The sequence below is a fragment of the Anguilla rostrata genome, chromosome 5 (genome assembly GCF_018555375.3).
Source record: "Anguilla rostrata isolate EN2019 chromosome 5, ASM1855537v3, whole genome shotgun sequence".
Classification (NCBI taxonomy): domain Eukaryota; kingdom Metazoa; phylum Chordata; class Actinopteri; order Anguilliformes; family Anguillidae; genus Anguilla; species Anguilla rostrata.
The window spans coordinates 58,162,795-58,174,995 of record NC_057937.1 but is presented as its reverse complement, the minus strand read 5'-3'; the positions used below and the strand labels follow the sequence as shown (position 1 = coordinate 58,174,995).

The following is a 12,201-nucleotide window of genomic DNA, read 5'->3' as shown; positions in this document are numbered from 1 at the left end:
TTATTTTTTTTTTTTTACCTCCTTGCATCCATTCCTCACTTCCTTTCCCCAGCTCCGTAGCTCCACCTATCGAGGGCAAGGAAAGGAAGTGAGAAAAAGAAGTGAGGATGGAGGAGCCACGTCGATTGCAGACGTAGCAGACGGCCATGGGGCGCGGTGGATCCGCAGTGACGATCGTTTAAGTGTCACGCGTTCCGTAAAAACACTTCTGCAAGGGAAGCGCTCGTGTCTCCTTGCTCAAGCATCCTTCGGGAGCCTCCCCAGCTCCTCCAAGGAGCATTTGACAGGTCGGACTGTCCTTGAAGATGGCGGACCTTGAACAATTTCCAGATCAGGTGAGGACCGAAGAGACAGGGATGAATAAAATAAGCGATTGGAATGAACTGCATCTGGCACTTGGGCACCAATTTGTCTTTATACACTATGTCCTAAAAAATATTATTTGCACTATATCCTGATAAAATATTTGTGCACTCTTCATTGTATGATTTTCCCAGCCCCTTTATCCCAGTGTTAAGTTTTTCTTTTTTAAGTTTTCTTTGCCCACCATCTTTAGTTCAGCCTAAATCCGACAAAGTTTTACTGACTGAAAAGTCAAGGTCAGCCTAAACTTGGAGGATTTCAACTGTATTTACACATGGTGTTACCAGGAGAGGAAATTCATATTTACACTTCCCATCTTTTCTGGATGTTAAGGAAAATTAACCATATAATTATTGTAAATTTTATTAGTGAAACATGAGCTGTGGCAGCCTCTTGTTGACCCCCTTGATGAAGGCAATCAGACTAAACAGGAAGAGCCCTACAATCCAGATTCCACCCACAGGAAGGATGAGCGTCAGCAGCAGATCTGAAGACATGAACAGAACCAAATACCATGAAAATGTGTCATACTGCCAAACCACCAGGCCGAAAGGGCGCACTTCTCTACAAACACAAAATAGACGATTTCAAACTTAACATTAGAATTCCAATTAACGTTCTGATGAGTGTTTTGTATAGCAATGTTTTGTATAGCAATCGGATTCCAAGGTATAGTGCATGCTGTGCGAGCACTGTTGTACAATCTGTAAAAATAAAAATAAGTTTAAAAAAAACACCTCGGAATTCATGTTGAATAAAGACTCAATTTAAACAGAGCTACTCTTTCGGTGCGGGGTGACAAGCCAGTTATGTTGCCAACCAGTGCAGTCTGGTTGGATTGTGTGTTGCTGTGTGTGGTTGCAAGGTAACAGGATGTAGTTCCTCTTACTGCACAGTTTGCTAGAGCCAGAGACGTCATAGGATACCTCTGACCTTGATCTACAACAGCAGTCACAGTTATTATTTCATTATAAAAATGAAAAGGGGGGGAGGTTTAAAAAAAAAAAAAAACCTTACTGGACTCATGTCTCTCTGGAGCTTCGAGTCTGATTGGCCCGTATGTCAGAAGCCCCTCCGCTGAGCCTCCAGGCACCACATCCCGTTTTGCTCTGCATTCCTGCTTGGGTACAAGAAGAAGCTGCTTCCTCATTGTACTTCCTCATTAGCGGGCGACTTCTCTCGGTCACGGACGAGCCAATAAAGTTTATGGTGAACGGCTAGAGCTGTAAGGGGTGGTGGGGGGGGGGGGGGGGTGTTACATATTGAGGGTAGGGCTGAACTTACAGGAATGCAGAGTTTGCCCTCCTCTGGCGGACAAAGTCGTACAGTGCAGTGCAGGTAGAGGTCATGTGGTCGAGACACGAAGCGGAACATGTCGAAAGTGTACCGGACTCCCACCACTGGATCGGTGACGTTCAGGAACTGGACGGTCTCATCTTCCACGCACCTGCAACGGGGACAGTGCCCTCAAATTTCCATCTGGTCTGCTTGTGACCGTTTTCAATGCTGTTCAACAGCAAGTGATGTTGAACCACAACAGATGCAAATATGAGACTTGGACAGGGAAGTTGCAGATTGTGATAAACAATGATCCCTTGTTTCAAAAGTAAACAAGAAGCCATATTTGCAACGAGGGTGTTAACTTTATAACGCACATTTGTTTACATGACAGATGACGACAAGTGCAATTATCAGACAATATGGTCTTCACACATTTGTCACATGAATCAGTGTAAAGTTGGAGTGACTAATTAATAGTTTCTTATGGTCACTTCATTCTCTTCATGAGACTGTTGGTCAATAAGCCCAGAATACCAAAAAGAACATATGGTCATTTTTTGGGCATGGGCTAAATCACAGCATCCTACAAGAGCTAAACCCAGAATTCCAAGGGGCTAAATTGCAGTGTTTTCACAGCACGAGCCAATCACAGAATCCTCAGGGGCTAAGTCACAGTGTCGTAGAGCACAAGCCAATCCCAGACTCCTTACCCGTTGAGCACCAGTGTGTGAAACGAGCCCTCTGCCTTGCCCGGACTCGGGGCCTGCGTGGCCCAGCACTCGTTGACGCCAATGTGGAAGAAGCCCTCCGGTTCGGTGACCTTGATCTCCACGTACACCTTGTCCCGCAGCTGGAGAACCGGAGATTTGGCGAGGGCCTCCGTGTACGTCTTGTCCTTGTACAGGACCATCTCCACGGTGGCGTCCAGCTCGTTTATCCTCATCACGGCCTCGCTGCAGCGGTGGCAAGAGAGTTTTTTTTTTTTTGCGCGCGTGCTTGACTCCTCACCACCAGCTCTGAGGCAACGTCACAAAATCTGCCTTACCTCGAGGCAGGGATGACGGGAAATGGCAGACTGATACGTCTGAAGTAAGGGTAGATGCACTTGTATTCTATTCTGATTGTAGGGTCCCTTATGATGTACCCCTCCACCTCGGGATCAGACATCAACGTCAGACCATACTCGACATGAGTGATGTTTTTCTGGGGGTGGGAGATTAAGTTATTCATTGAATTTTAACACTAACCTACATATACGTATGCATTTATGTTATGGGGAAGTGTCACTCATTCACACCATAGCAACCGGTAACCACGACGATGAGGTCATACTTACTTGAAGAGGGTTCCCGCCGCAATTAGCATATTGCTCCTTTGACGTGCGCACAATGTAGTAAGAGACGCCATCTATTGTCTCCTGCCGTGCGCGACAGGTCTTGTTCTCAAGGTGCAGGGACTCCAGCTTCACATTATAATAATTAAAGAAATCTTCGATTACCATAACGGTGATGAAATCTTTGCTGCACAGCACCTGGAACGTTGCAACTGCAAAGAGGAGAAAGGGCGAAATTATAATAGGGGTCTTTTAAAATGAGACTAGAAACGTACAAAAGTAAACATCAAACGATTTGTCAAATACCAGTTTGAGATTACATCATTACCTTTGTCACAGAAATCGCCATAGTACTCGGCAGTGCACCTGCACGTGATATTATCAGCGGACAGCCGACACCTGTCTGGGTCGGTACACTGAGTAATATTGCAAGCTCCTAAAATAAAACGCGGCCAACGTCATTAATTCAGTACAAACGAACGAGAACCACTATCCAAATAACAGAACTGCAATTTCAGTAAAAATGACAAACAAAAAAAAAACAAAAAAAAAAAACAGTAAGAACACAATTAGCTACTTACCCCGAGCGCGTTCACAAGCGCACAAAAGACCAAGTAGCAGGACCAAGCATGCCTAGAAATTACAAAAGATAAACACGACCAGATTGTATGGCATCATTACGTGAGTTTGGCTCACCTACAGGGAACCTTACACTAACCTTTAAAAATTACAATGAAAAAATCATTGGTAAACTACACAATCTTCATACACACCTTAGAGGTCTGGGAAACCATTCTTGCCTCGTATTTATTCAAATTCACTATCAAATTTCCTTGTAATATTTGTTTTTATAGTAATTGATTTTTTTATTGTAATTTTATTTTAACTTATTGTAATTTGATCTGAAACTACTTTGTATTCTTCAAATAGCAACAAGTTCTAAGTATGAAAAGACACGTAATTAGATTAAATACTCGGTAAAATAGGTGTGCGTCTGCCGATTAATTTGTATGAAAAACAGCTGTTGGACTTAAATTGAGACAACATGGGTTTATTAACAGCGTAAGCGCACTCCGTCTACACCAATGGGTTTACAGAATTTAGTAATTTATCCAATCAGGTGAGAAGGCGCGTTGTGTCCGATGAGAAACTTCTTGCACCTCATTGTGACGCGCCGCCTCCATCTGGAATAGTTAGCTGGCTGGCTAGTGGCTAGTGGACTGGCAACAGCACGGCAAAATGGAAAGAAGCGTGGAGCCGAGCTCTACTATTCTCCGCGTGAAAAGGAAGCGAGGTACGGACCCTGCCGATGCTCTCTTGCTGGCGTGTAAGCGGATCCGACCGGAGCCGACAGTACAGCCCGCTGGGGATCCGGTGCCTGAACCTGGAGAAGGAGAGATCGAGAATTCTGTCTTCAAACTCGTCGCGACCGTGGCATCGCAGGTAAGGGCCACGTTCAGGCCTCGGTGTTGCCTGAGTATTGTTGTCGTCCTTGACAGCATTGTATTCACTGAAGATATGGAATATTCGCGGGAACGTTTGCAGAACTAAAATACTATAAGTACTTAGTCTAACGACAACAGTCCTTTATAGCAGTTTCTGAATGAGTAACTGTAACATTTGCTGCACATAACCGCTTGCACTAGGATCTAGAAACGTAATTGTAATTTGTTAGCTGGCTAACGTTAGCAAGCTCGCTGCTTTATTTGCTTACACAATAACGCTTGCTGTCGAGTTAGTTAGCTGCATAGCAAGTTATCTAACGCTGGGGATAGTGTCCCTTGAGTGGTGTTTTATTCCATTAACTAATATTAGATAGCCCACAGAAAATTGAGCACTTAAGGCGCGTTTAATAACGATACTGTAGCTTTCTTGTTAGCCAAGTTAAGTTAGCACGGTCGTCTGGTTTGAACACTTCTTATGCATCTTAACCCCCAAACCTTCGCTTCTTTTCCCCAGCGAGACGTTAAATTAGACAACTGGGCGTTAGTTATCCTTCCTATTCTGGAGTATCCTTTTTTTGTTTGCTCAGATATGGAACACTGATGTACTGATGCTCTGGATAAGCTAGTCTGAAATGGTTGCTATGTAATAAGTGACTTTGCTACATCTCCAGTATGGCCAGTTAATTGATAACTCTAGACGGATTTGGGGGTAGTTGCTGAAGCCAGAAATCGTTTTTTAAAATTTATTTATTATTTTTTTTTGCAGTGCTCTTTCTCCATTACAAAATAGGCTAATAATTTTCAGGTAATGTTATAGTAATTTGTAGGCTGCCCGTCTAGTATGGCTCTGCCCAGTCACATTTGTTTGCACTCTTATTATGTTGCGGAAGTCCTTCATGGTCCTGACGTTCCTGTCTCTCTCCGCGTAGGATGCTCCGGTCCAGGCACACGTCCGTGCGGCTCTGGCCCGTCCGCGGGTGGTCCACGCCCTGCGCCCGTCCTCCGGCAGCACCCAGAGGATTGTGGGGGATCTGCGCAGCGCCAAGTGGGCCACCCGGCGGGAGGAACGTTACCGCGTCCTCTCTGCCCACCGGGCGGGACTCCCCGCCGACCCGGCTCCGCCCGCGGGGCGGGAGGGCGGAGAGGGGGGCGAGGCCCGGGAGGATGGACGGCCAGACGCCGCCACCCAATGGGGCCGCTGTGACGTGCAGGTGTTCGACATCGTGCAGGAAGAGGAGGAGGAGAAAGGCCCCGCTCGGGTAAATCCACTGACCCCCATCCTCACCCCAACTTGCGTCCAGAGCTGGACGCAGGTATTTTGGGGGGTCCTGCCTCGTGAAATTTGTGGTTCTGCTCGGTCCGCCACATTCCGGAACGGCCTCTCTTTCCTCACCGGTGGCGTCCAATCAGAGCGCTGTTTCACAAAGCAGGGGTTACTGTTAAGCTGGATAACTTTGCCATGTTTAAAAGCCCCGAAGACTCCTGAATCTGGAACATGGACTGAAGTAAAAAAGGGCTGTTTCAGGTTTTATTCGGCGCAGTTATCCAGCTGACTCTGTAATCCTGCTTCGTTAAATACCCCGCCAGCCCCTCGGATGTGGTGCACATTGCTCGCGTGCTTCTAGGTCAGTTAGTACACATGGTGTGCTGTTGGTGTGCAGTGCCGCATGTTTGTATTTCCTGCTGCAGGGTTCACGCCATGGCACTGTGTGTTACTGCACAGGGCAACAGTCCCATCTCCACAAAAGCACGTGTTGATTCTCCGTACTGTACATCACCTACAGTTTGCTCAATGTATCTCGCTGTGTGTAGCTTCACAGAACAAAACCTGATTCCCTTTTCTTTTGGGAGCCGATTTCTGTGTCCTCAGAGTGTATTCCCCTGTGTCCTTAAATCAGCTGCAGTTCGCTCTTCAGCAGTAATGTCTTGCCAGTCACAAGCCAGCTGCAACTGGTTTAGTACCGTGATACCAGCTGGTTTTTCTATTTTTATCAAGATTCTTGACTGTTACAATTTTCTTCTGTGGACTACTTGTATTCAAAATTGTGACATGTTATAAAGTATTATAATTGCACCTTAATCTGTCTTGGAAGGAAGCCCTTATTTTATAGGATCATATTTTTCAGTGTGCTTCTGTTCTTCTGTGTTGCTCAGCCTGTGACCTCTGACCCGGAAACGATCCTGTGTAACTCTGTGAAGATGATCAGAGAGAGGCTGAGCGTGTCGGGGGATGGCGTGGGCTCTGAGCACCGGGAGAAGGAGGACGACTACGTGTACGACCTGTACTACCAGGAGACGCTTGCCCCGGGGTGGATTCAGGACATCCTGTCCGTCCGCCCCTACCTGCAGGAGAACGAGCTGGTGAGCGTAACACGCTACTTACTCGGCTCTCTATGTGGGGAAGCTTAAAAAAAATGATTATTTTTCCAATTCTAGGTGTGTTCTAGAACTCCGTTGATTTCAATCACCAGCAGTGATTGTTACATCAGCATTAGAATGTTCAGTTAAGAACATTCTGATCACATATTTGTGATCTTACACTTTAAAGGGTTAAAAAGTCATCTTTTGCAGGAGATTGTTCTCTGCCAGTGTGTAGCGCACATAACATAGCATCGGTATTGCTCTCCCTCTCGCCTGCACGTTACCACAGGGTTCTGCAGCCCTGGTCTTGTAAGAACTGTAGGGTCTGCTGGGGTTTTATATTGACCTTGAAAATCGGCAACAAATTTAGACCTAGTATAAACCAGGTCAGGGAATTGAATTACAATTTTAATTGAATTAAGTGCTGAATAAGAAGAGAAGAGAAACCACTGCACCCTGTGGAGTAAAGACTTCTGCGTTAATGACACGCCAGCGGCATTTTTGGTCGGCTTTAATGACACGCCAGCGGCATTTTTTGGTCGGCTTTTGGAACAGAGAACCTTCTAGTCCTGATCGCCGATGCTGTACGTGTGGTAGGAGCGTTGCCAGGACGACCTTCTGATACGCAAGGCGTGTGTGTGATGACGCTGACCTGTGAGGCGCGCTCACCTGGGGGGGGGGCGGGACCGTGTTTTCAGGTTCCAGAGGAGGACCCCCGAGAGCCAGAGGAGTACGAGGATGAGGATGATGAGAACGAGGAAGGCAACTGGCGGAACGACTACCCGGACGAGGAGGGCAGCGAGGACGGCAGCGACTTCGAGGAACGCTACGCGGGTACGTGTGCCGCGGGCCGGCGTGGTAACCTGGGTTACGCACGCGCTGTCGCCGGAGTCCTTCGTGCGATGCCCCTTTCCTTTTCGCTTGCGTTTGTTGCCATGGAATGTCATCTCGATGACTCCTCACATGTTAAATTGATATTGTCCTTGTCGTTACCGCACGGTGTGTGATCGGTGGAGGTTTTCCAGTGGTGCCTGTGTGTGTCAGTGCAGTCACATGTTGTGCTAATGTTGGTCTTTGTTACTGGGGACATGGGTGTGCTGTTTACTCTCATTCCCTTCTGCGATTCGGCCTCCTAACATTCTTACGCTGTGACTGGCAGCATACAATGATGGTTAGCGAGCTGGGCTAGCAACTCTGAGGTTGCAGGTTCAGTTCCCTGGAGGGGCATTGCTGCTGTGCCCCTGTACTTGATGCTTTATCTTCTTTAATGTTTAACATGCCAATTTGAGGATTTGTGCTTCAGCCTCGACTCAGATTGACATTTTAAGCTTTAAAGAATTTGTAAATGATGTAAATCAAATATCACTCTTGTGTTGTGGTGAAAAGCAGTGTTTTTGTTGCATTGAGATGCTGCACCGTCTTTGGAGTGTGTGTGTGTGTGTGTGTGTGTGTGTGTGTGTGTGTGTGTGCGCGCGCGTGCATGCTTGCGTGGCTAATTACCTAATGGGCCTGATCAAGCCAGCAGCGGACAAATTCAGCATGAACTCTGGGCTGCAGATGTTCCTGTTTCCCCTCTCCCGCGCTCTTGACCCCCCCCTGACCCCTGAGTGGATTTGCGTTGCAGGATTCGGGGAAGACGAAGAGGGGGTTGGGCGGAGGACATGGGAGAGGTACCAGAGAGAAGGGTACGGCTACGACGACGAGGACGAAGACACCGGGGGGTCCGATTTGGACTGACGGACCGGGCCGACGCCGGCATGCCGACGGCAGACCACTCCTGCCCCCCTGTGTGTGTGCGTGGAGTGAGGTTATTTTACAGTGTGTGTCGACTGTATGTGTGTGTATATCTTAAGTGTTACGTGCATTTGTGTGGAGTGAGTTGGACCCGGTGTGTGTATGTGTAGTAGTTGAGTCGTTTGGTGTGCGTGTGTGTCACGTGTTGAATGCAAACGTAAAAGCTAGGCTGCCTGGGAAGTGCTCTGATTGGCTGTGTGGTGGATGATGGTGGATATGATGAGGGGAAAATTAAAAACTGTAAATATATATATGTGTACATAAAGCTTTCAATTAAAAGCGTACTCTGCAACTGAATTTTTGTCCTCATTGTCTGATGTCAAGAACAATACTGTGGTGGCAGGATTAGTTAATTGTGTGATAATTGTGAGTTTAGACAAGCTGCATTTTAAGGACAGGCCACCTCAGGGAACCCTAGGCCTCTTGGAAAGTTTTGTTGGTGTGCTAGAAGGTTCTGTGTTGGTATGAGCCTCCCACTGCAGTCAGAACGGCAGAAACCCTGCTCATCTGCTAGGCTGCACAGACATCATAGCCATCTTTTTTGATTTGCTTTTTGGAAAATTGTGTTTGTATACTGTATGTATAGTTTTGCTAAGAGGTTGGCTGTATTGTGGTGTTAATGTTTTTTAAACAATACTAATTGTTTGGTTAACTTTAAATGTAGTAGTACATAATTTAATAAGGATAGTATTATGGTTAGTTATGGTTATTGCTATTATTGCAGGGTAGTAGCATTGTTAATATGAATAGCTGTATTTTGTTTTTGTAGTTTTTTTTTTTTTTTTTTTTTTTAGAAATACATGAACTGTGAAAATTTCCAATAATTGTGATGCAAAACGTGTTCGACAAAATCAGACGTAAAATCGTGATTGGTCTTAAAATGAATACCTAATTCTATATTTTTACCAGTAGAGGGCTCGCGTTCCCATCGGTGTAGTTCACGTGGTTAAAAGGCAGCGTGACAGTGTTTACACACGTGACCGCAAGGGGAACGACATTGCCGTTTTTCACGCCCACTTGAGCTCGTTTCCTAACTGCACCAGGCTGTGTGTTGGAAGACTGGTGGAAAGCGGCGGACTTTAAGCGACGAATGGAAAAGATACTCGCAGAAAAAATTTAACGACCTCTTCGATGCGCCCTCTTCCTTATCAGTTACCACGGCGACAGTAAAAACTAAACTAAACTGTAACTAACTTGACTAAAACTAATAATTAATACAAATACGTACACACGATTGAAAAGCTTTTCCGTGTAATGGAATATGCTTTGAGTAATAACCCATATTTCTGAAGTAAAATGTGTAAAACCATTGAAAAAATCCAAAGGAGTAGTTTGCAATCTGAGCAATATTTTAGTCATCAGTTTACAAGGGCACGCATGAACAAGAAGCAGAATAAACGCATAACATTTAATTATGAAGATTAGGATACTGTATGCAAAATTATGTAATGACCTCAGAATTTTAAAAAAATGAGCAGACTAAAGTCAAAAGACAAAATGAATTAAGCTTTCCTTCTGCAGCCATGAATGCCATACATTGCTTAATGTACACTTGCTGCCATAAAACCAACTGTGGAATGCTCAACGTTGTGCGAAATACATATCATTTGGCTTGAAAACTAACTGTGGGTGCACAAGACGGCATGCAACATTTCATTTAGCATCTAGAAGGCCATGCAAAGACAGCGTGTGACCTGGCAAAGGAAGTGAGCTACACTTGCCAAGCGGTGACGGAATGCTGACAGGGAGTTAACAGAAATGTGTGATGGAAGCGCTGTGGTGTATTACAGCACTAGGGGTAGTGTTGTACATGTACAGATGCTTGAGGTACAGAGGGAGATCCCAGCAGGTTGATCACATGGATAGGAGTGTGTAGTGCATGTACCGTGTGAGAAAAAACTACCCATCTGCCATCACAACAGTAGAGTTTAAAGGAAACTGGGCAGGTCTGGTTCTTTGATTGAGCCCATGCAGAGGCCTTGCATAACGTATGGATCCACTTTGCTTCCTGCTGCAAAAAAGGCTAATCAAGGTTGCCTCTTCTGCTGCAAATCATTATCTTTCCCAGGCTATTCCTTTGCACTCATCTCTGTTTCTGCCACATTGAACTACTGCCATTGTATGGGGGGCGAGGTGGGAATTTTGTTTCTCTCGCGATGATAAACTTTTCAAAAATTCTTGTCGCCAGCTGCACCTGTTCCTGATCAGGGTAGAAGTGAGCATTCTGGAACCCAGGTATCGGTACCTTCAGGTGGGGAGGAGAATCCTGACGCACTGTCTCTTACTTTTGTCTCCCTCTCTGGATGTAAATGTTTGTTTCAGTGGTTTTCAGTAGGTAGATGAGTCCAGTGGGCATGCTGGGTCTCCTGTCCTCCTCCAGAAAGTAGCGAAAACCTGCTGATTGGACACTTCACTGCAGCTGCAGTTATATATTGTTCTATATAGTTATTTGTGAGCAAGTATGTTTATGACATTGTATCTTATAAACATTATGACCGATACTGTACATCCTGGAAACTTGTAGCAGATGAAACTCTACTTTCACATTCTGTTTTGGCTTCTCAGTACAGTTATTGTTTCGATTCACCCTGCTCCCCAAATCCAATTTGCCCCTCCCACAGTAGCATCGCGGCTAGCTGTGAGGAGCACCGTATCTGAAGCATGTGCACTCCTCCTCTGCACCCTAACTCTTGTCAGCGACTACTAGACTGTCCTATTTCTCTGCACTTGGCTTACATGCCTTGGTGAAGCATTGTGATGTGGGACGTAAATTATACACATAGTGCCCAAGTATATATTAAGTGCCCAAGTGCGCATGGATTTTTAAAACAATTGGGACACACACTATTTCTCACTACGGTCAGCTGATTAGTGCAGGAGAGCTGGCGGGCCAATTAGAGGGGGAGGTGTGTCTCGAACTCATGGCAACCGATAGCCTGTGGGGTGCCTCGCACTTTTTGACGGATTTCTCGTGGCAACCCAATAGAATACTGGCTGACTTAAATCCACCCTGCCCTTCATGGAATGACAGAAACTCTCTGGGCTCTTGGGCATCGTAGCTTAAGCTGGAGCCTACGACAACGGCCAAATATAAAAGTCCAACATCAGTGCCAATTTTGCAGTGCCAACCAACACTTTAGTATTGTCAAACAAGAAATGTTGAACCCCCCCGTTTATCGTTGAGCCTATACTCGTTAAGTAAACTGCACGTCATTATTTGAATTTGTCTCTCTCCTTGTGGCATTTCACTGACCGCAGTTAAATAACTATTAATATATGAGTGCTCTTGCTGGCACAACTGAAAGAAAGCACGAGCCGAGCCATATCCTGCTTGCAGTTTATTGTATTGCTGTCTTAGAAAACATATTTTACAGAGGAAAAGCTCTATTTTGCAAGACAAACACATCTTTGTATCACCCAATTTAAAAAGTATTCTGCGAACTGTGTTATCTGGTATTTGTGGATGCTGAATGTTTATTCTGCAATCAATCTAAAAACAGCATTATAGCTTTTTAAAGTTGCACTGGTTACCGATTTAGAAATAAAAATACCTAAACCCCTAATTTAGATTATTTGTGGGGGGTCAATACGATGGTATGGACAGTCAAATGCACTTTTTCCTGT

The 12,201-nt window shown here is 45.5% G+C and overlaps 2 protein-coding genes across 3 annotated transcripts; one reads left to right on the top strand and one right to left on the bottom strand.

Moving 5' to 3' along the window:
- Window positions 1–710: 710 nt before the first annotated feature.
- Window positions 711–3,976, bottom strand: zpd (zona pellucida glycoprotein d). 2 transcript variants are annotated; one of them, XM_064337346.1, is made up of 9 exons: window positions 3,751–3,976; window positions 3,559–3,610; window positions 3,306–3,413; window positions 2,981–3,189; window positions 2,690–2,847; window positions 2,355–2,597; window positions 1,648–1,810; window positions 1,381–1,483; window positions 711–850 (listed from the first exon to the last, which is right to left on the bottom strand). In XM_064337346.1, exons 1-9 carry the CDS (start codon window positions 3,769–3,771, stop codon window positions 729–731), a joined length of 1,179 nt encoding a protein of 392 aa, XP_064193416.1. In that variant the 5' UTR covers window positions 3,772–3,976; the 3' UTR covers window positions 711–728. The 2 variants fall into 2 exon arrangements, with proteins under 2 accessions (XP_064193416.1, XP_064193417.1); XM_064337347.1 differs by having other exon boundaries at window positions 1,381–1,480.
- A 132-nt stretch (window positions 3,977–4,108) lies between these two features.
- Window positions 4,109–8,874, top strand: slc7a6os (solute carrier family 7 member 6 opposite strand). Its single transcript, XM_064337349.1, has 5 exons — window positions 4,109–4,420; window positions 5,352–5,681; window positions 6,577–6,783; window positions 7,482–7,617; window positions 8,408–8,874. The coding sequence occupies exons 1-5, from the start codon at window positions 4,217–4,219 to the stop codon at window positions 8,518–8,520; spliced, it is 990 nt and encodes a 329-aa protein (XP_064193419.1). The 5' UTR covers window positions 4,109–4,216; the 3' UTR covers window positions 8,521–8,874.
- Window positions 8,875–12,201: the final 3,327 nt, after the last annotated feature.

Excerpts from the sequence above, each read along its gene's own strand:
- zpd (XM_064337346.1), bottom strand. The coding sequence starts at position 3,771 with ATGGTTTCCCAGACCTCTAAG. Across the intron at positions 3,611-3,750 it reads TGGTTTCCCAGACCTCTAAG|GCATGCTTGGTCCTGCTACT; the intron begins GTGTGTATGAAG and ends TGTAATTTCTAG. Across the intron at positions 3,190-3,305 it reads TGGCGATTTCTGTGACAAAG|TTGCAACGTTCCAGGTGCTG; the intron begins GTAATGATGTAA and ends TCCTCTTTGCAG.
- slc7a6os (XM_064337349.1), top strand. The coding sequence starts at position 4,217 with ATGGAAAGAAGCGTGGAGCCGAGCTCTACTATTCTCCGCGTGAAAAGG. Across the intron at positions 6,784-7,481 it reads ACCTGCAGGAGAACGAGCTG|GTTCCAGAGGAGGACCCCCG; the intron begins GTGAGCGTAACA and ends CCGTGTTTTCAG. Across the intron at positions 7,618-8,407 it reads CTTCGAGGAACGCTACGCGG|GATTCGGGGAAGACGAAGAG; the intron begins GTACGTGTGCCG and ends TTTGCGTTGCAG.